Source organism: Capra hircus, chromosome 3, assembly GCF_001704415.2.
Source record: "Capra hircus breed San Clemente chromosome 3, ASM170441v1, whole genome shotgun sequence".
Taxonomy (NCBI): Eukaryota; Metazoa; Chordata; class Mammalia; order Artiodactyla; family Bovidae; genus Capra; species Capra hircus.
Genome location: NC_030810.1, coordinates 110,164,024 through 110,186,356, shown reverse-complemented (window position 1 = coordinate 110,186,356; position 22,333 = coordinate 110,164,024). Strand labels below are relative to the sequence as shown.

Here is a 22,333-nt window from a genome sequence, read left to right as displayed (position 1 = left end):
GGGACTCTCAAGAGTCTTCTCCTATTCTGCAGTTAGAAAGCATCAATTCTTTGGCGCTCAACCTTCTTTATGGTCCCACTCTCACATCCATAGATGACTACTGGAAAAACCCTAACTTTGACTATCCAGACCTTTGTCGGCAAAGTGATGTCTCAGCTTTTACCCTATCTAGGTTGGTGATAGCTTTTCTTCCAAGGAGCAAGCATCTTTAAATTTCAGATTTGTGGTAGGGAAGGAGTCATGACCCTGCATCCCCAAGACAGCACCAAGTTGAGGAAGCAGAGAAGGCTGCAGGGCTGACATGCAAGATGTGTTTCTGCCTGAGTTTGAAGTCCCCAAGGTGGGTGGGTTTGACGGAGTCTAGGCTGGGATTCACTCCAGCTCTGCCCTGTGTTCTTGGGGAGGTTACTTCACCCTGTAGTACCTCAGTTTTCTTATTTGTCACACGGAGCTTTACATACTTCACAGAGTTTCCGTACAGGTCACATAGGAGTCCTGAAGCATGTAGTCCAGGGTCTGGCTCCCTGCAGGGGCTCAATAAGTGATCGTTTATTTCAGTCCTCCTCTCCCAATCTCCCGTGCCAGGATGTCTCTCTCTAGTTTCTTCCCTCTGGACTCGTTTCTCTGGGTGGTTGGTGCTGGGAGCTGACTTGGCAACCTCAGGCTGGGAGCGCTGCCTTCCGCTCTGCACACAGTGGGAGGCGCCTGGGCAAGATTTGGGAGCTCGCCAGTGCAGACAGGTATTTCCAGTCCGGCCAGAGAAGAATAAGTGGAGGTGGAGGTGGCGATGGGGATGGGGGAGGTGATCAGAGGGGCGGGGTGGATCCCCTGGGAGGAGGGCGGGGAGTCCTGCTCCCTGCCTGGTGCTTCTGCCCGCCAGGTTCGAGTTTCAACCCTGGCTGCCGCATCTGCGGTTAAGCCCGTTAGGCGAAGGGAGGACGTCTAAGGTGGCTTACCCAGGAAGGAAGGAGTGCAAGGAACCAGCTACGGGTCAGCTCCTGCGACCCCGGGAGCCCGGGCCTTGACCCGCTTAGCCGCGCAAGCTTGCAGCGGGAAGCGGCCGACCGATCGGTCTTTCCACGCTTCGTTGTATCGAGCTCCACCAGGGGGCGACCCGGGCCCACGTGCCACGGAGCCCTGCTCTCCTGAAACTACAATTCCCAGGCCGCTCGGGGGTCGCGCCCGCCTAGCCTCGCCTTCTGCTAGCTCCAATTGGCCGCCGCGGGAGGGGGATTGGCGGTCTCCAGGGCGACGGGAGGCGCTCGGGGCATCCGAGGCGGGGAGGCGGGCCCGCCCCCTATTGTGTAGCTGGAAGAGTGAGGCCGAGCGGTGCGGAGCAGGTGAGGGCGGGGGTGTTCTGGGGGCAATGGAATGGGGGTGCCAGCGAGGGGATGAACAGTGCAGGAGTTATGGGGGACAGGAGAAAGCGGGGGAATTGTGGAATTCTTTGGGGGAGCAGAACTAGGGGAGTTCTGGGGAGTGAAGTGGAATTCTTGGTGGGTGGATGATGACTCCGGAGAACTGGGGGAGTTCGGAAGTAGTGTGTGTGTGTGTGTGTGTGTAGGTGGGGAGGGAGGTTCGTTCTTGGTGGGTTCCAGACGCAAGGAGGAGTTCCAGGGGTCCGGAGACGGCAAGGGAGAAGAGAATTGAAGGCGGGGTATCAGAAGTGTATTGTGGGCTGAGGCAGGAGCATTCCACGGAGGAGAGGATGGGAGAAGTGGGCGGGTGGCGATTCTGGGGGAGACCGGGAGTTCCTTGAAGCACCGAGGATCTGGTGCAATTGGAGATCAGGTGCGAAGAGTGGGAATTGTGGGGGGTGGGGAAGGTTGTGAGAAGTGGGGATAACTGGGATGGGAGAATGAGAGGGTGCTGGGTGGGGAGAGCAGGCGAAGCCTAGTGGCGGCAGAAGAGTTGGAAAGCTCTTAGGAAAAACAGAGGGATTCTGGGCAAACCTGGGTTTACTAGGGTTTTCGGAACACTGAACCAGGAGGGAACTGGGAGTTCTTATGCATTTAGAAGAAGATATGTCTGTGACGTATGGGAGAACTTGGGGCAGTGGGAAGCCGGGGGCTGCTTGCTGGTGACTTATCAGGAGTTAGATGTGCAGGGCCCCTCAGTAGAGGCAGGGATCAGGCTGGGGGACATGGGGGAGGTTTTACAGCCTGTCTTGACCTGTGAGGCCAGGAGCGGGGTGGAGGCCTATAGAGCAGAGTCCACTTAGGTCTGCCAGGTCCAAGGCAGCACCACCCCACTGTGACTTCCCTAGATGCTTAGGCCCTGGGGCTGTCAGGACCTCCTCCCCTCCAGCCACCAGGGCTCACTCTGTACACCCTAGGGACTCTTGGGCTTTTTAGCTTCATATGGGCCATGCCTCTGGGGTTGGGGAAGCGAGAGCCTGGCAAACCTTGGGCCCCGAGGATGCTGGAGGGAGAGAAAAATGGGAGGAACTTGGGTCATGGTGTCTGGCAAGACGGAGGGCTGCCTTGGCAGCATCAGGAAGAGGAAGTGGCACCAGCCGCCAGCTCACAAGCCCTGGGACGTGCCCAGACCTGGAGAATGCTGCCTGGGCACCCCCAAACCAGCAGATGGAGAGGGAGCTCCTCTCCCAAGTGTCTGACGCATTCATGGCTAAAGCAGTATTGGGAGGTTGACTGGAGAAAGAGGTACAAGATTCCCAGCTCGTAGGGTTCACAGAGGCTGCAGAAATGAGGCAAGGATCTGTGCGGGGAACTTTCTGGGGGTTTTCATCCCAACTTTGCCTTTGACTGACTGTGTACACCTAAGCAGGTTTCTCTGAGATCCTCACTGTCCTTATATGTCACCGTGGGGTGGAGGTGATAATGCTGGTTCTATCTTGCTCTTTGCTACCTTGTTAATTAGCATCAGGACTAAGGACAGAGGACAGAGAGAAGGCTGGACCATGGGGGCTCTGTGTCTCCCGTACTTAACTGACCAGTCCTTTTCCAAGTATAGAGGAACCCCAGTTCCCTCGTGGCGCAAATTTCCAAGAGCTTGAGTAAAGAGGGTATCCCCAGAATTCCTCAGCTTTTCCTATGATCTTTCCAGCCCTGTGCTTCCCACATGTCCTTACCTGTCTGGTCTCCGCACCCCAGCACTCCCTCGCCCTTCCGCCACTTATCTGCGCTCCTCTTCCCTTCTCTACCTTTGCTCACCTCCGGCTTTTTTCTAACTCCAACTCCGGGAGGAGGGAGGGGTTCCTCTGGTTTCCAACACTGGCCCACTTTGCATGTTGCCTTGCATTTTGCATCTAGATCTGGTGGTGCTCCAGAGAACGGCTTTCTCAGGTGTGACGTGAGCCAAGCCCTAACTGTCCAGAAGAGTGAGCGCTGATCCCTGTGACCTGATCAGAAGGACTGAGGGGCTTGCTGGGCTCTGCACGTCCCCGGGCCCCTCCATCTGGGCCCCTGTGGAGAGGAGGGGCCAAGCAAGCAGGCAGCTGGGCTATGGTTTGGTGCCTCAGTCTGGCTATCCTCAGCCTGATCATCAGCCAAGGGGCTGACGGTGAGCTGGATTCCCTGGGCTCCAGAACTCCCTGTTGGCCTTGGGGTAGGGGTGGTCCCCCCGGGGTTCTCTGTGCGCAGGTCAGAGGAGGGGAGGAGCAGCTCAGGTTCTGCCAACGTCATAGATTCCTTCAACCCCATCACCAAGGCCTGGGGAACCCACCGAGACAGAGAGGGTATCTCCCCTCCCAGCCCTGGTTCTGGGTCCCTGCTGGGTCCTCATGCCACCCGCCTGCCCGCCCTGCCCGCCCTGCAGGTCGAGGGAAGCCTGAGGTGGTGTCGGTGGTGGGCCGGGCCGGGGAGAGTGCGGTGCTGGGCTGTGACCTGCTGCCCCCGGCTGGCCGGCCCCCTCTGCATGTCATCGAGTGGCTGCGCTTTGGATTCCTGCTTCCCATCTTCATCCAGTTTGGCCTCTACTCTCCCCGCATCGACCCTGATTACGTGGGTAAGACTTGTCCTCAGCTGAGAGGTTGGGAGGTGTCTCCAACAAAGGTGGGCTGGTTAGAGTGGGAACAGGCCTCTTCTTAACAGCTCTGTCCCTGCCCCAACCTCATCTCCAGCTCCACTGCCTGAACTCTGCATAACAAGCATGGCTCTGCTCCCAAGCAGTGTTCATTCACTGAAGTATTCATTCATTTACACACACACACACACACACACACACACACACACACACACACACACACACACATGCGCGCGCGCGTGCGCGCACGGTCTGTTTGGAACTCCACTTGGCCTGTTCCAAAGGAGATCCTGCAGCCCTGTTGCAAGTGTCCATCCTAATTCTCTAATCCCTCTTTCTAGAGCTCATCACGAACCTCCCAGGCTCCTCCTGATCCTCCCTGGTCTCCCCCTACTTGGCCCTCTCCTGGTGCTTGGCTCTGCTATCTTCTCACTCCCTTGCCCTCCTCCCCTCCTATTTTCTTAAATGCTGATTTGGGGGGTTCTAGCAGCAGGCTTCTAGGGAGTGGACTGATGGGGCAGCAGGGTCAGGGGGTTTCTGATCTGTCTGATTCTGAGTTCAACGGAGCAGGGCTGGAGGGAACCAGGCTCCCCGAAAGATCCGCAAACAGATGGGGCTGGGCTGGGTTCCTGCTTCAGCTGGCTGCAACATGGACTTAAAATAGTGTATAGACCTCCCTGGGGGCCTTCTCCTGTGCCCCAGCTGCTCCCTGAAAAGGCTCAGCTTCCTCCTAATCTCCGGGGAGCCTTAATCTGAATGGTTTAGTGCAGGTCTCTGAGGGCAGAGTGTGGGAGAACCCAGGGCTGGGGCTGGGGCGGCTGGCAAGAGTCTGGCTGCCTCCTCATAGGGGAAACCCAGGAAAGGCCACCTGGGAGGCCGTCGATGGGGGTAGGGGGACCCCCCTCCCTTTTCCCTCTTTAGTTTGAATCCTGAGAGAAGCCACAGGATTGGCTAAGCTGTCACCCTGGGGCAGGCTGAGCACAGAGGGGAGGAGGCTCAGGCAGGTGGTGCAGAGGGAAGGGTTTATTTTCAAACTGGGGGCAGTTGTTGGCAAACAGCCTGGTGGGAGCGTATGTGTCTGCACAAGCCTGGGGAGAACCGCTTGGGAGAACTGATGAAAGCGGGGCCCCACTTAGGACAAGTGGAGAGACAATGGCCGGGCCCAGCCCCCGATCCTGGCCTCTGCCCACCGGGCTGGGGAGCCGCTGGGCTGAGGCTCGTGGAGGCAGAACGTTGCCCCACTAGGGCAGGGTTAGGGGGAGACTTTTCGGGGGTCACCTCTGGGCAGGGGTGGGAATGGGGAGTTGGGGGTGGTGATGTGCAACTCTCCTTCCTGCCCTCCCTCCGCCCTTTGTCTGGAAGGTAGCAACTTTGCTACCTGTGGGTTTTCTTTTCGTCTCTGTGGTGTTCCTTTGAGCTGCCCGGCTGTGAGCAGTAACCTCGGGGGCTTTCTTCCTACCCCTGCCCTTCATGCCCACCCCTCCCCTGGGTCTGAAGCTTCTGGTCAAGGCAGAGCTGATCTGGGGAGTCAGGGCCCTGGGGAGAGGCCCCTGTACCCATTAACCCTTTTACTGCCTCCCAGTGTGGAATGGGCCTCTCAGCCTTTGTGCAGGGGACTCTGAACTGCAGTTGCTAGGCAACGGGAGGTGGAGGTTGCTAAGGACAATGGTGTCCTGTCATAAACCCTCTGGGCAAACGAAGGGGAGATGGCCTGGGACTGTGTGTGAGGCCCATGGCCTAGAATGTGGGAGGAACCACGAGAGAGACTGTTTGGAGCCTTCAGGGATTACACTGAAGGGAAGGCTTCCTATCTTTGATGACTTTAGAATCCATCTAGCAGAGGAGACTGGATTCGTGGACTAGTGCAAAAGTAGTAAAAGCAGTATAAAATAAACCAGGACTAAATCCTAGAATGAGATTAGCTGCTGTGTGTAAAGAACCCCGGACAGCGCCTGCATGGTGTGAAATCCTAGGTGTGGAGAGAAAAGAGGGTCCACTGCCTCTATACCAGCTTCCCTGGGGTGGATCTTAGATTAGCTCTTCCAATTCCTGGGGCCAGCTTTTGGTCTTTGACTTTCATGCTATATTTCTTGAGAGTTTCAAAATACCCCCTGTGGCAGAAGGGACATGAGTTTTCTCTCTGTCCTGAGTTCTTTGATAAAAATCAGTTATCTCAAGGACTTCCCTAGTGGTCCAGTGGTTGAGACTCCATGCTTCCAATGCAGGGGGGACAGGTTAGATACCTGGTCGGGGAACTAAGATCTTACATGATGAATAGCCGAAAAAGAAATCAGTTTTCTCGTCCTCCATTTAGAAGAGTCCTCTCTCCTCACCACCTTTTATCCTTGCATCCCCTGGGCTTCCCTGGTGGCTCAGACGGTAAAGAATCTGCCTGCAATGCAGGAGACTCGGGTTTGATCCCTGGGTCCGGAAGATCCCCTGGAGAAGGGCATGTCTACCCATTCCAGTATTCTTACCTGGAGAATCCCATGGACAGAGGAGCTTCGCGGGCTGCAGTCCATAGGGTCGCGAAGAGTCGGGGACAGGACTGAACGATTAACTGTGTAACTCTCACTCTCTGCAGAGTCACCTCTTCCTGGAAACCTCCTGTACGCCTCTTGCTTCTTAGTTTCTTGGAGTATCCGGGCACAGTTAGGCCTGTTTCTTGGACTTCTGTGTGTATGTGAACTTGCACTTGTACATGAGAGAGAGAGCTCTGCCTTTGGAGAGCTTTGCAAGAGTGGGGACTGTGTCTCTTCCTTCCTCTTCACACCCTTGCATGTGGAGAGGTCTGGAGACACTCACTTTGGCTCTGTAGGTAGAGGATGGGCCTCCAGAAGGGGGACCCAGGACTCGGGAGGGCACAGGACCACCTGTTCCTGGCCAGCTTCCTATTCTTCTGTGACACTTCCAGTCTAGCCATCCATACCTCACAGAGAAGTTAGGACATACGGTGTGCTTTATTGGATATTCTGATCAACAGACATTTGGAGCTGTTACCCACTGACTACCAACACATGCCGAGTGAGAATATACTGGCTAAGCTCAGGGATGAGTGCCCTGAGCGTCACTGGGTCCTCACACCAGTGAGCAGTGGAGAGCGTACTGCATCGTGAGAAAGCAGGCCTGCCTGTATCGCTGAATAGCCACGTGATTTTGGAAAGAAGCTTAACATCAGTTCCTTTACTGGAATTCTTGAGAGGATTAAGTATGGTGACATTGCCTGATATTACATGGCGCATATCCCAAACTTGATTTCCCTTCTGTCTTCTTCCTTCTTTGTAGCACTTGAAGATCACTGTAATCAAAAGTTACCATCACATGGGACTTAGAAGAGGGCGCAGTGCAGTCTGCGGGGTTCCATGGCCTGGCAGGTTAGGGTTACTGAGGAATCCCACTGGTGGGAAAAAGGGTGGGATCATGTTCAATGTTTACCTGAGAGACCCAGGCTTATCTAGGGGGGGATTTAAGCACCCAGCCCTTTAAGCAGCTCCACCCTTTCTGGAGAATCCCCACCCCTGAACCTTGTTCTTAGAAGAAAAAGGACCCTTGCCTGAGATCCCAGAGCCAGCCTCAGCCTGATACTTCTCTCATTCCCTGGTGGCATCAGGGCCCCCACGGGTTGATTCTATTTCAGAAAGACGACCCTAGAGGTAGAAAGGAAGCAGATTGGAGGGGGTGAGTGCTCCAACGGCTTCAGATTGTCTGGTACTAGGGGGCTTCCCTTGTAGCTCAGTCGGTAAAGAATCTGCCTGCAGTGCAGGAGACCCGGGTTCAATCCCTGGGTTGGGAAGATCCCCTGGAGAAGGAAATGGCAACCCACTCCAGTATCCTTGCCTGGAAAATCTCATGGACAGAGGAACCTGGTGGATTGCAGTCCATGGGGTCGCAAAGAGTCGGGCACGACTGAGCGACTAACACACAGAGGAAGGGCTAAGTAAAGGCATAGTCTGGTTTCATCTGTTTTGCATAACCCAGAATATTTAGAAAATGTCATTTGTCCTTATCCAAAGTCAAAGTGGGGTGGGCACCTGATGAACATGAAGGCAGTGGGACCCCTTTGTGGGTTGTTTGCATAACCCAGTTGAGAGTTGCAATCAGTTCAGTTCAGTTCAGTCGTTCAGTCGAGTCCGACTCTTTGTGACCCCATGAACTGCAGCACACCAGGCCTCCCTGTCCATCACCAACTCCCGGAGTTTACCCAAACTCATGTACATTGAGTCGGTGATGCCATCCAGCCATCTCATCCTCTGTCACCCCCTTCTCCTGCCTCAATCTTTCCCAACATCAGGGTCTTTTCAAATGAGTCAGTTCTTCGCATCAGGTGGCCAAAGTATTGGAGTTTCCGCTTCAGCATCAGTCCTTCCAATGAACACTGAAGACTGATCTCCTTTAGGATGGACTGCACTCAGCTTTCTTTATAGTCCAACTCTCTCATCCATACATGACTACTGTAAAAACCATAGCTTTGACTAGACAGACCTTTGTTGACAAAGTAATGTCTCTGCTTTTTAATATGCTGTCTAGGTTGGTCATAACTTTCCTTCCAAGGAGTAAGTATCTTAATTTCATGGGTGCAGTCACCATCTGCAGTGATTTTGGAGCCCCCCCAAAATAAAGTCAGCCACTATTTCCACTCTTTCCCCATCTATTCACCATGAAGTGATGGGACTGGATGCCATGGTCTTCGTTTTCTGAATGTTGAGCTTTAAGCCAACATTTTCACTCTCTTCTTTCACTTTCATCAAGAGGCTTTTTAGTTCCTCTCCACTTTCTGCCATAAGGGTGGTGTCATCTGCACATCTGAGGTTATTGATATTTTTCCCGGCAATCTTGATTCCAGCTTGTGCTTCCTCCAGCCCAGCGTTTCTCATGATGTGCTCTGCATATGCGACTAAACTAAAGTGAAGGTGATAGAGAGGGAGACAGTATTCAGGAAGTAGAGTCTGAAAGGTTTACTGAACAAGCTAAAGTGGGAGTGAAAGAGAGAACACCAAAGGCTAACTGAGCAAGCTGACGTGAGAGTGAAGATGACCCCAGGTCTCTGGACATGCGTGATGGTGCTGTTGACTGACGCAGGGGAGAAGGGGCAGATGGTGTGTCGTCAGGTGAAGGATGGAGCCAAGGTTGAGTGCAGTCTGCGATTTCAAGTCTTGAGCTCATTCGTTTGTTCAACCATTTTATTCAAGCATCATGCTGCCTGCCTTCCATTTACCCCACTTGGATTTTTTCTCTCTCTCTCATTTTATAGATGAAGAAGCAGATGTTGAGAGAGAGGTTTAAGTGGTGTAGCCAAGAGGGTATATAGCAGAGCTGGATGCTAGGTCTCTCTGGCTGCAGTGTGTGGCTTGCTCACTGGGTCGCGCTGCCAGGGACCCGCAAAGCTGTCTGTGGTGCAGGACTCTGCCAGGAGAGGATGCTGAGGGCGGAAGGGCGCTGCCTGCTTGCCCTGGGGCTGGGTGCACTGTGGAGCTCTATGAAGTCTGTCAGCCACAGCCTGGATGCCCTGGAGCGTGAGGGAATGGGGTGAGGAGGCTGCTGACCTTGCTGCCTGGCTGGGCTGGACTCTGGCCACCCTAAGGCGCTTAGGCCACTGATAATAACCCCGGCGGATTAGGGGCTTTGGTAGGCGAGGTCTGGATCCCTGCTCGGGCCCCAAACACTGCTGTGGTTTCTGGGGACAGAGTCCTCTGGCAGGAGTACTCCTGGGAACTCCCTTACAAAAAGAGCTCAAGGATGGGTAGGTTCTGTATGACTCCAGAGGAGACACAGAGCTGGTTCTCTGAGCCCCTTTCCCTACAGTCCCGGAAGCTAGGCGTCATTGAGCTCTGTGCCTTGTCCGCCTGCTGCCGCTCTGGTTTCTCTTTGTCTAAGCTGGGTCGCAGCTGCTGAAAGGCAGGAATGACTCGAGGGGCTGAAGGGAGGGATCTGCCCTCAGTGACCCCAACCCCATCTGTGCCTCTCTGGACCCACTCTAGTAGGGTGGCTGGGAGAGACAGCCTGTTCTTTACGTCTGAGAATAACCGGTGTGATCAGGGGCTTGGGGCTCCCATGCAGTCCCTTCAGCACCCTTGATCCAGGGCTGTTTTCCCAGGGCGTGTCCGGCTTCAGAAGGGGGCATCTCTCCAGATCGAGGGGCTCCGGGCTGAAGACCAGGGCTGGTACGAGTGCCGCGTACTCTTCCTAGACCAGCACAGCCCTGAGGAAGACTCTGCTAACGGCTCCTGGGTGCATCTCACCGTCAACTGTAGGAAGCTGGGGGCTGTGGTGAAGGAGGGGGTCGCGTGGAAGGGGGGAGGGTGGAAGGACAGTCCCGAAGCCCCACTTGGCTGACACCCCTTGTTTACATCTCACCCCGCCCACCCCCACTCCTGCCCTTTCCATTCTTCACACCTAAAACCAATCAGCCTTCTTGGCTCTGTGTTGGGAACTTCCTGTCTCTTCCCTGCTCCTGCTTCCCTGACCAGGATAGCATAATGGATAGGGGATAAGGTGTTATTGAACCCCGACTGAAACATTGGTCACATATATACAATACTTTGTTTTATCAAAACCCCTTTTAACCCAGTACCTCATGAATTCTGTCTCAACCCTAAGAAGGAAGGAGGTCACAAGTATTCCCCTGTCATAGATGAGGAAACTGGGTTGTGCCACTGATTAGCGGCAGAGTCTAAAACCCAGGCCTCCCGACTCTAGAGGGCACCTGGCTCTCTCCCAGCTCTGAACGCCCATCCTGTGCTCCGCTCCCTTGCCAGCTCTGCAGGCTGGTGCGGGGATGGGCCGGTGCGTCCTCACTGAGCCCTGGGTGCCGCAGACAGGGTGGCCCAGGGCTGGGGATTCCCCTGAAGGTGGTCAGCCTGATGAGCTGAGGGCTGCAGCCCTGATCTGCCTCTCTGGTCCTGGGATGCAACTCTTTGGGCTGGTGGCCCCTCTGGCACCCCCTGATGCCTCTCTCCTCACAGCGCCCCCTCAGTTCCTGGAGACGCCTCCCCAGGTGCTCGAAGTGTGGGAACTGGAGCCGGTCACCCTGCGGTGTGTGGCCCAAGGCAACCCCCAACCTCGGGTGACTTGGAAGCTCCGAGGACAGGACCTCGGCCAGGGCCAGAGTCAAGTGCAGGTGAGTCCTGCGGCTGGACAGTGTGGGGCAGGTGGTGGCCTGGGAACAGGCTGCAGGACAGAGGGGGTGAGGCCAGGCTGGGAGACCCGCCGGAGGAGGGCTTGGCCCCGGCTTCCCCGAGCCTGGCCTGCTGCCTCCCTCTGCTGGCTGGCCTTGGAAGTGCAGGGGCGTCTGAGGCCCGCTGTGGGCGAGGAGATGCCTGGATCCCGCTCGCTGACTCCTGCTCTAGGTGCTGAACGGAACGCTGCGGATCCGGAGGGTGGAGCGAAGCAGCGCCGGGGTCTACACCTGCCAAGCTTCCAGCACCGAGGGCAGCGCCACCCACGCCACCCAGCTGCTGGTGCTAGGTGCTGTCTCGGGGGAGGGCCGGGAAGCTGGACATGGCGCGTGAGAGGACTGACCTGTGGCTGGGGGTGCACACAGCTTGCGGGGGAGGACTTGGGCCTGAGGCAGGGGCCCCTGGAGAGGGAGGGAGCTCCCAATGCCTCTAAAACCAGCATCTTGCCTGTAAAAGGATCAGTGAATGCAGGTAGTTAGTGCCTAGCAGTGTGGTACAGTGGGAAGGGGGTGGGGTCTTGGTGTCAGACTGAGCCCCTGAACCCCCTTGACCCCTAGCTTCCTCATCTATACAAAGAAGTTCCTGTCTGCCTCTCAGGATTGTTACAAGACTTAGGTTCAGCCGAGCACAGTAATTTGTGGTCAAGCCCTTCCCTTCAGAAGGAAAGCTGAAAAGTACACTCTGCCTTCATAGAGCCCCATGGTGACCTCGGGAATGAGATGCAGAGGTGAAGCCCTGCTCTCCTGGGTGCTGTGGGGGAGGCAGCGCTGGGCAGTGGGGCAGGGTGAAGTCTGGCGTCGGGAAGGCCTGATGTGAATTTGCCTTCCCACTGACCTGGGGCAAGTTGCCTTACAATCTGTCAGCCTCTGAGCCTTCATGTCTTCATCTATGAAGTGGAGACAATAATTTCTATCACAAAAGGCTCTTAAGAGGATTAAATGCAGGTCAGGTCAGTCCACCTGGCATGCCTGGAGGTGTTCTGCACTCCGGCTTGTATCATTACCTCTTATTACTGGCCACTCATGTAGTTGGAGCCTGGAGAAGGGAGACAGCAGTGGGGTTAAAAGATGGTTTGGCAGGGTCTCTGTGGCCTAGTCAGGCTCTTGGGGAAGAGCCTTCAAGACTGCCTGGCATGGGCCCAGTGAGCTCCCATACTGACTTGAAAGAGTATGGAAGGCTTGATGTATGAAAAGATGGTTGGCCAGGTGGGGTCACAAGGGCCCACAGGGCTGGGTCAAGAAGTTTGAGCTTAATGTGCTGGGAGCCAGGAGCTGCTGTGGATTCTTGAGCAGAAGAATTCTGTGGCCAGAGTGGGTGGGTGGAGACATTTTTGCATGAATGGCCATGAATGGAGTCAGGGATTGCTGCAGCATCCTGGGTTAAGGTATTGGGTGCCTGGATTAGGATAGGAGACACAGAGGTGTGGTAGATGGTGTAGGCAGATGAGGGGTGGAAAAGGTGATGGTGTAAAGGGTGAGCAGAGGATTAAACTGGGTGAATGTGGCTGTCCCTGGTAGGAAAGCGAGCTTGCTGGAGCAGAGGAGGAACTTGTGTTAAATAAAAGGGTTAGGGCCTGTTTCCATTCCTGAGGCCCTTTAGCAACCAGCCCTGTATTCTAGAGGGCAGACTAGGGAGAGAGGCAGAAGTGACCTCAGGGTTCCTGGGAAACTGGGCTGAGGCCCCTCCTTCCCCTGTGCTTCCCCCTTCCCAGGACCCCCAGTCATCGTGGTGCCCCCCAAGAACAGCACAGTCAATGCCTCCCAGGATGTTTCTCTGGCCTGCCGAGCTGAGGCATACCCTGCTAACCTCACCTACAGCTGGTTCCAGGACAGCACCAACGTCTTCCACATCAGGTGGGGCTCTGCCTGTGCTAGGGTGTGGTGTGGTGGGGTGGGGGTGGGGAACTGGTGGGCAGTCTGAGGAGTCCCTTGGCTGAGCAAGGCCTGGACCCCTCCGCCCCTGTGCCATACTGCAGCCGCCTGCAGCCCCGAGTGCGGATCCTGGTGGATGGCAGCTTGCGGCTGCAGGCCGCCCAGCCTGATGATGCCGGCCGCTACACCTGTGTGCCCAGCAACGGCCTCCTGCGCCCGCCCTCGGCCTCTGCCTACCTCACTGTGCTCTGTAAGCCCCACCCCGGCTCCCTCGACAGAGTGCTTCACCTCCTTGGGCCAGGCTCAGCTCCTCCCCTACAACTTGCCACTGCTTCCCCCAGACCCAGCGCAGGTGACCGCCATGCCTCCTGAGACGCCCTTGCCCGTGGGCATGCGGGGGGTGATCCGATGCCCCGTTCGTGCCAACCCCCCATTGCTCTTTGTCAGCTGGACCAAGGATGGGCAGGCCCTGCAGCTGGACAAGGTACAGGCCTGGGGCAGGGAAGAGAGGGCTTAGCTTGGTGTTATTCTAGTCAAGACAGCTGGGGTGGCCTTTGATCAATACAGTGACTGGAGATCGTACACCTCTTTTATTTTTTTAATTGGAGTATAATCACATTGTAATGTGTTAGTTTCTGCCGTACAACAAAGTGAATCAGCTCTATGTATACATACATCCCCTCCCACTGGAGCTTCCCTTGCACCCCTCCCCCTCCCATCCCACCCTTCTAGGTCATCGTAGGGCACCGAGCTGAGTTCCTGTGCTTTACCGCAGGTTCCTACTAGCCATCTGTTTGAGAGAAAAACAAATATTGTATATTCACACATATATGAGATCTAGAGAAATGGGACAGATGAACCCGTTTGCAGGGCAAGAACAGAGATGCAGTCATGGACGTGAGACACCGGGGGAAGAAGGGGAGGATGGGACAGACTGGGAAAGTAGTAATGACATCCGTGGTTATCGGGTGCTGTGCCTGGTGTCTGGTAGGAACAGGAGCAAAGAGACATCCGTGCCTCGAGGGGGTAGCACAGCCACAGACGCTCTGCTGGAAGGCTAGAGGGGCAGGAGGCGGCGAGCACCTTCCTCTTAGGGCTGGTTGAGGACAGATCAGCAACGGCTTCTGGGATGCGAATGACGGCCTTGGAGGGCAGAGAGACATTCCATGCAGAAACCAGGGCCCAGAGGCAGGAAGCAGGATAGTGCGTTTATGGCATAATGAGTCATCCAGCTGGGTGGGAGCTACGATTCCTGTGGGGACATGACTGATGCAGAGAATCTGGAAAGACAGGTTGGGACCAAAGGGAAGAATATGGATGCCAAGTTAATATTACCTCATTCCAAGGTGATTGAGATTTTTTGTTTGTCTGCAAAGACAATAAATTCCTTGTGGGTTAGTATTGCATCTCTTAATCCTAGTCACCCCAGGGCTTCTGCAACCATAGTAGTACTCAATAAATTTTTTCAAAGGTTAAAAAAAAAAGTCAAAAGGCATTTGGAACCAGTGAAATTGCTTGAGCAATGGTGTGATAGCATCAGTGTGTCCACACCAGTGTGCTCACTTGCATCAATCATGTCCAACTCTATGGACTGTAGCCCGCCAGGCTCCTTTGTCCATGGAATTCTCCAGGCAAGAATTCTGGAGTGGGTTGCTATGCCCTCCTCCAGGGGATCTTCCCCAGCCAGGGATCAAACCCGCATCTCTTGCACTGAGGCAGATTTTTTACCGTTGAGCCACCAGGGAAGCTTATATGGTAGCGTCAGGGCTGTGAGTAGTTGAGTTTGTCAGAGAAATGAAGGGGAAGAGAGTGGACATTTGTGGTGCAGGGGCTGCTGAAATGAGATTGTGGGTGAGAGGTTACGAGGCCTGAGTTAGAGGGATAGACGTGAAGATGGATGGAACAAAAGGCCTTCCCAGGAGGACAGATGTGGGGCGTGAGACAGAGTAAGGAGTCAGATGTTAGCCTTTGACTGTACAGAACTAGGGAAGCCAGGAAGAAGAGCTGATGTGGGGTGTAAGATAGCGAATGTAATTGTGGAGGGCTAGGAAGGCAGCAGGCAGAGAACCTCACACGGCTCAACCCCACGGGGTGCCATTCACACCAGATTCCCTCTGAGTGGCTCCCCTGGAGTTTGTCAGCCTCCATTCCTCTGACAAACTCCATTGCTCACAGCCCCAGAGCTATCAATAGGCTGCCTTCACACCCCTGGTAGCGGCCCCCTGTAGGAAAGAGAGTGGAAGGGTGGAATTCAGAGAGGGGCCAGCCTAAGGGTGGTTGCGGCCGCCTCCGTGTAGATGCGGGTCTCTCCCGTCTCCATCTCTGGTCTGGCCTCTGCTGAGCGTCTCTGTCTGGCTGTCATCTCCTCTTGCTTCCAGTTCCCCGGCTGGTCCCAGGGCCCAGAAGGCTCCCTGATCATTGCCCTGGGGAACGAGGATGCACTGGGAGAATACTCCTGCACCCCCTACAACAGCCTTGGCACTGCAGGGCCCTCCCCGGTCACCCGTGTTCTGCTCAAGGTGCGGCTTGGGGTGGGGGTTGGGGGCGGGGGGAGTGGCAGCAGGTCAGGCCGCTGAAGATGAAAGGCTGGTACTGACACCAGGCCGAGGTGGGTGGGACAGACGCGTGGGGAGCGGGGCTTCCACGTCTGTTTGCCATGGTAGCGGCAGCCATCAGATGCCACAGCGGAGGAAGGTCCCCTGCCCGCCTCAACCCTTTAACAGGCTGCCTCCCTCTCTGGAGTGAAGGGAGTAGGAAGCAAAGGGGAGGGTGAAGGGTATTCTCTAGAGCTTTGTACATCTTCAGAGAGGCCTCTGCCCATCAGCCCTGGTCTCTCCAATAATGTCCCTCCAGCCCCCTTGCTGGGGACAGGCGAGCTAGAGAGACACTGAGAGATGCAGACAGATGGTGGCCCCAGAGAAGGGGGGGAATGGCCCTCAGGTGGCAGTGTGAGAGAGCCCCCACCCAATGCCAGATCTGGGTTGCAGGCTCCCCCAGCTTTTCTGGAACGTCCCAAAGAAGAATACTTCCAAGAAGTAGGGCGAGAACTCCTTATCCCCTGCTCTGCCCGGGGAGACCCTTCACCTACTATCTCTTGGGCCAAGGTAAGGCTCCTGACCCCACTCCACCTGTATTCACACCTGTTTTCACACTCGCCGCACCCCTGCCTCTCTGTGCCCCTGGATGTTTGTGGGGAGAGGGGAGGTGGGGAGGAGGTGAGGAAGAGATGGCTGGCTGGGGAGGAAACTGGAGCTGCCCCGAGAGCTGAGTGGCGCCCTTGGTGAGGGGTGGCTGCGTGTGTCCTCAGGGCTGACCAGTGGTTCTGTAGGTGGGCCGGGGGCTGCAGGGCCAGGCCCAGGTGGACAGCAACAGTAGCCTCATCCTGCGACCACTGACCAAGGAGGCCCACGGACGCTGGGAGTGCACGGCCAGCAATGCTGTGGCCCGAGTGGCCGCCTCCACAATGTCTACGTGCTGGGTTAGTGGCTGCAGAGCAGGCTGGAAGCAGCCGTGTGGGGAAGACCCAGGGAAAAGAATCGTTTGGGGGGCCCCAGATGGGGATCTTAGGTGGGGAGCCCCTGGGATGATGGGTGGTGAGTGGAAGGCTTGGATCCCCTGAACTCTTCGCCCTCCCTCAGGATCCTGAACATTATCCCTCCATTGCCCCCACCCAGGCACCAGCCCCCACGTTGTCACCAATGTGTCTGTGGTACCTTTGCCCAAGGGTGCCAATGTCTCCTGGGAGCCTGGCTTTGATGGTGGCTATCTGCAGAGATTCAGTGTCTGGTACACCCCCTTGTGAGTGACCTGCCCCTGCCATCCCTCTTACCCCTCAACCTGAGTCCCTCTGGCTCTCTGCCCTCTCTCCTACCTCTCTGTGCCAGCCCATTCCCTGACTCTGCTGTCCAATTTTCAGAGACTCTCAGGGGTTCAAAGCCCAGGTCCTGAGAGCTGGGGTGGTTGAGGGGACAGGGGAGGTCAGCTCTCTGGACTCCAACCTTCCTCCTCTTCCTAGTTCATGAAATGCTTCCCCCCCCCCCATTTCCTCCTGTCCTCCAGGGCAAAGCGTCCTGACCGAGCCCACCATGACTGGGTGTCCCTGGCAGTGCCCGTGGGTGCTGCTTTCCTCCTAGTGCCAGGCCTGCAGCCCCACACCCAGTACCAGTTCAGTGTCCTCGCTCAGAACAAGCTGGGGAGCGGGCCCTTCAGCGAGATTGTCCTGTCTGCCCCTGAAGGTGAGCGATCAGAGCAGCAGACAAGGATGGGGAGGGGCTGCAGGGAAAAGTCCAGACGGGGGCAGTCTGGGTGGGAGTGGCCAGAAGGGTTTGTGGAAGATGATCGAGGCCTGACTTTAGGGGTTCTGGGAGAATAGTTGGGCACCAGGGGTTGTGGAAGGACTTCCCTGGTAACTCAGATGGTAAAGAATCCACCTACGGTGTGGAAGACTGGGGTTCGATCCCTGGGTTGGGAGGATACCCTGGAGAAGGCAATGGCAACCCGCTCCAGTATTCTTGCCTAGAGAATTCCAGGGACAGAGGAGCCTGGTGAGCTGCAGTCCGTGGGGAACACTTCCATTTCCAGGGGATGTGGAGGAGCAGGGGAGGGGCACTGGGAATGCAATCTTTACATGCCTCTGTGTCCCCTTCAGGGCTTCCTACCACACCAGCTGCCCCCAGTCCTCCCCCGACAGAGATGTCGCCTCCCCTGTCCCCTCCACGAGGTCTGGTGGCGGTGAGGACGCCCCGGGGGGTACTCCTGCACTGGGATCCCCCGGAACTGGTCCCTAAGAGGCTGGATGGCTACATCCTGGAGGGCCGGCAGGGCTCCCAGGGCTGGGAGGTGTTGGATCGGGCCGTGGCAGGCACTGAAATGCAGCTGTTGGTGCCAGGACTTATCAAGGTAGGTGTGGCGGGCAGGCAGGGGTGTGGGTCCTGCCAGTGGCCCTCCAGCCCCCTGCTGCACTCCCCAAACCTGGGCTCACCCTGATTTGACCATCCTCACCTCCGCTTGGCTTTCTACTTCACCCGTACCTTCCAACTGCAAAGTCTTTCCAAATGGGCTTGGGGTGAGCAGTGCTGAGCTTTGACCCCCTTCTTGGACCCCCATCCCCAGGACGTTCTCTACGAATTCCGCCTCGTGGCCTTCTCTGGTAGCTATGTCAGTGATCCCAGCAACACAGCCAACGTCTCCACTTCTGGTGAGAACCCGGCAGGAGGGCAGAACCCTGGGGATTGGGGGGGCTCGGAGCCCCCTGTGTCATAGACACCGACCCTCCCTCGTGTCCCCTTGCCCAGGCCTGGAGGTTTACCCCTCGCGCACACAGCTGCCAGGCCTCCTGCCCCAGCCAGTGCTGGCCGGCGTGGTGGGCGGGGTTTGCTTTCTGGGCGTGGCTGTGCTCGTGAGCATCCTGGCCGCCTGCCTCATGAACCGGCGCCGAGCTGCCCGTCGCCGCCGCAAACGCCTCCGCCAAGGTAGGTCACTTGGGGTCCCGCCCTCTATAAGCACCTCCTACTTGGAGAAGCTCCAACCCCCTGGCAGGGCCAGGTGTGTTCCCCCTGCTTCCCACTTTTTCCACTTTCCCCAGGCAGATGGGGTGGCGTCTGGTGTGGAGTGAGGCTTGCGCCCTGGGCCCTGGTGGGGCTCGGTTTCTCCCATGTCACCTCTTGTCCTCTTATTCTTGCAGATCCACCTCTTATCTTCTCTCCCGCTGGAAAGTCAGCTCTCCAGTAAGTGCCTCCGCTTCCTTGGCTTCCTTCTGCCTTCTGTGAGCACCTTCCTTTTCTGCACCTTGGGGAGGGGTAGAAGGGGTGGAACAGAAGTGAGAGGGAGGTGAGGATGGAAGTGCAGAGGCCCCAGCCTGGGGGCCGGCTCCGTGTCGCCCGTGCCTTCCCTCCACCCCTCCACCATGTGGGTCCTTCTCTCCCTTGCTCTCCCTAGCTCTGCTCTGTTCTGCATCAAACCTCTCAAGGCCTGACGCTGGCTCCTGGGAGGGGGACTGGCCCCCTACCACAGACCCTGATCTCCTGTCCTTCCCCAGCTCTGCTCCGGGCTCGGGCAGTCCTGACAGCGTGGCGAAGCTGAAGCTCCAGGGTTCCCCAGTCCCCAGCCTGCGCCAGAGTCTGCTCTGGGGGGAACCCGCTGGACCCCCCAGCCCCCCTCCGGATCCTCCACCTAGCCGGGGGCCCTTACCCCTGGAGCCCATTTGCCGGGGACCAGATGGGCGTTTTGTGATGGGACCCCAGGTGGGGACCTCCCGAGACAAGTCAGGCCCTGAGCAGTCCGAGCCTCGGACCCCAGCTCGGCGTCAGGCCAGGTCCTATGATTGCAGCAGCAGCAGCCCCAGTGGGATGCCCCAACCCCTCTGCATTGCAGACATCAGCCCTGTGGGGCCCCCTCGACCGGCCCCACCCAGTCCTCTGCCAGGTGCAGGACCCCTGCTCCAGTACCTGAGCCTGCCCTTCTTCAGGGAGATGAATGTAGATGGGGACTGGCTCCCCGTGGAGGAACCCGGCCCTGCTCCACCCCCAGATTACATGGATACCCGGCCCTGCCCCACCTCATGTAACCTCCAGCCCCTGGACTGCCACTCTGAGTCCCCCAGGGCAGCACTTCCCGGGGCCATGGTTGGGGTTGGGGCCGCCCCGGAGCCCCCGTACACAGCACTGGTTGACTGGACACTGAGGGAGCGGCTGCTGCCAAGCCTTCTCCCTGCTGCCCCCCGAGGCAGCCTCACAAGCCAGAGCAGTGGGCGGGGCAGCGCCTCCTTCCTCCGGCCCCCCTCCACAGCCCCCTCTGCAGGAGGCAGCTACCTCAGCCCCGCTCCAGGAGACACCAGCAGCTGGGCCAGTGGCCCTGAGAGGTGGCCCCGGAGGGAGCATGTGGTGACAGTCAGCAAAAGGTGAGGGCAGTCCCTGCCCTGCCCTGCCCTGCCCTGTCCTGTACAGATTCTCCCCACCCCTCTCCTGCACCCTCTGCCTTCCCTGCTCCATCCCCACCTTAGGACCAGGAGAGCCTGTCTCCTTTTTGAAGCTTTTGCTGAGGTCCAGGGATCTTCAGAGGAAAGCCATGGCCCACCCTCAGCTTGGGGTCACCAGTTCAGGCTTTTCTGGCTACCTTCTATTCCTCTACCCACACCACACATTTGTCTCATTTCACAGGAGGAACACGTCTGTGGATGAGAACTACGAGTGGGACTCAGAATTCCCAGGGGACATGGAGTTGCTGGAGACTCTGCACGTGGGCTTGGCTGGCCCTCGATCCCGACTTGAAGCTGAGCCAGAGCTAGGTGTGAGAGCCTTCCAGAAAGGCAGGCACCCCTGGCCTCACCGTCCTACACCCCCACCCTTAGGACTCAGCCTGTTCCCAGCCAGGCCCGCTCCTCTGACTCCTCTGCGCTGGCAGGCCCTAGAGAGCTTCGTGGTACTGGTGAACCCCGAGTTCACCCGGGGACCTTAAGACATCTTCCTTTTGTCCTTCCTTTTGCAGGTGTGAAGACTCCAGAGGAGAGCTGCCTCCTGAGTGCTGCCCATGCTCCTGGCCCTGAGGCCCGCTGCGCTGCCCTTCGGGAGGAATTCCTGGCCTTCCGCCGGCGCCGAGATGCCGCTAGGTCCCGGCCACCAGCCTATCGACAGTCCGTCTTCCACCCTGAACAGGCCACTCTGCTGTGAATGCCCTAACGTGAGACAGGGTGAAGGCGCACGGACCCTGCAGGGGAAGCCCCCAGCAAGATCTTTCTCCAGCTGGGGATGCTGCCCCTGCCCCTTTGGTGCTCAGTCAGAGACCCTGACAGTGGGCTTGCTGAGGGGTGTACGGACTGAGGCCCTCGAGTCTGAGGACTGCAGCGGTGATCTTAGGTCTGCCTGTGTGCGTCCGTGTGCGTGCGTGTGTGTGCGTGCGTGTGTGTGTGTGTGTGTGTGTGTGTGGTGTTTGTGGTGTGGGTGAGGCTCTTTTTTACAGGTAAATAAAGTGAAAAAATCTTTCTGTGTGTCATCTGCTTTGAATCTGAGAGGGAAGTAGAAAGAAATCCCTACACCCTAAACAGTGAGGGGACTCTGTGAAAGAATGGAGATACATTCAAGATCCATTCCAAAAGCAGTTATTAAGTGCTTCCTGAGGTCAGCTGCTGAAGTCCAGCCATTGAGCTAGGTGCTGAAAAAATACAAAGTTCACAAGACATCTTTGCTCTTGGGGGAATTCTTTCTAGTCAGTGAAGCAGGAAAATAAAGAAATCGTTACAGTGTGCTGTGATAAGTTCTGTGATAAAGCTGTCTGTTGGTTATTAAGGTAGCATGAAGGGAGGAGTCTGCAAACAGTGAATGCTTACAGCTTGTGCTGGGACTGGCGTGTCACAGGAAGTGAGAACAATAGCCAGGCACTGCTCTAAATTTTGTACATGTATTGTTGAATTGTCTGCCACTCTGCGGTAGGTAGTACTATTAGCTCTATTTTATAGACTAGGTGACTGAGGTGTTCAGTGCTTTAGTAATCTGCCCCAAAGCCACCAAGTTGGTGATGGGTAGAGCAGTGAGAAGTCAGTCATGGGAGGGAGAGCATCCCAGGCAGAGGAACAGCCTGTGTGAAGGTAGGGAGGAGTAAAAACACTTGGCATCCCAGGGAATCACCGGAATATAGAGGTAGGGAGGGCCGGGCAAGAGAGAATGGAAAAGTGAGAAGCCACAGGTTGTTGATGTGCTTGAAAACAAGTTTCAATGGGGGCTTCTATCATATATGAAGAACTCCCCTGATGGCTATAAGCAGCGACTCCACCCTAGAGGGACTGCTCAACTGAATCCTGAAAACAGGTGGGGGCATTCTTTCAACCCCCAAAGGATGCTCTCCTCCATCCTCAGAGACAGAACTGCTAGTCTCCTCCACTGAAGCCTCTTCTGATCCCTCCAGGATAAAACAGAGGTGCCAGGTCATAGGGGAGGAAATGAAGGAGAAAGGAGTCAAGTCTGAACCCTGGGTCCGAAAGCTGATCACACCCCTTGGGCCCTGGGCAAGGAATGACCTCACTGTTAGTTTCTGCCCAGGCTTGAAGAAGGTGGGGAGCAAGACCACGTGCGGGAGCTGTCCGGGCCTGCTAGTTCCAGTTCTGCCACACCCTAGTCACTTGTGTCTAGGGGAATGTTTTCCTGTGCCTCCATTTACCTAACCACCCTATTTAAGCCAAAAGGATTCTTTCCACATAAAAACGCCCACAGTCTTGCGCTAACCTAGGCAGAGAGTTTCCCACTGGGGCACACGTTTAAGGGCTCTGGGGTAGGGCTGGAGGTTCTCAAGGGTTGAGGCCACTGCCTCCAG

The 22,333-nt window shown here is 56.6% G+C and overlaps 1 protein-coding gene across 1 annotated transcript; it reads left to right on the top strand.

The window, feature by feature from the left end:
• On the top strand, positions 1,861-21,008 carry IGSF9 (immunoglobulin superfamily member 9). The gene is given in 21 exon segments (XM_018046365.1): positions 1,861-3,522; positions 3,778-3,966; positions 10,079-10,231; positions 10,947-11,101; positions 11,331-11,448; positions 12,871-13,012; positions 13,135-13,280; positions 13,372-13,514; positions 15,409-15,549; positions 16,018-16,134; positions 16,359-16,488; positions 16,491-16,508; positions 16,705-16,828; positions 17,090-17,265; positions 17,679-17,929; positions 18,143-18,227; positions 18,325-18,501; positions 18,714-18,756; positions 19,068-19,928; positions 20,188-20,315; positions 20,516-21,008. Coding segments are annotated over 21 exon segments (3,537 nt in total). The 5' UTR covers positions 1,861-3,464; the 3' UTR covers positions 20,698-21,008.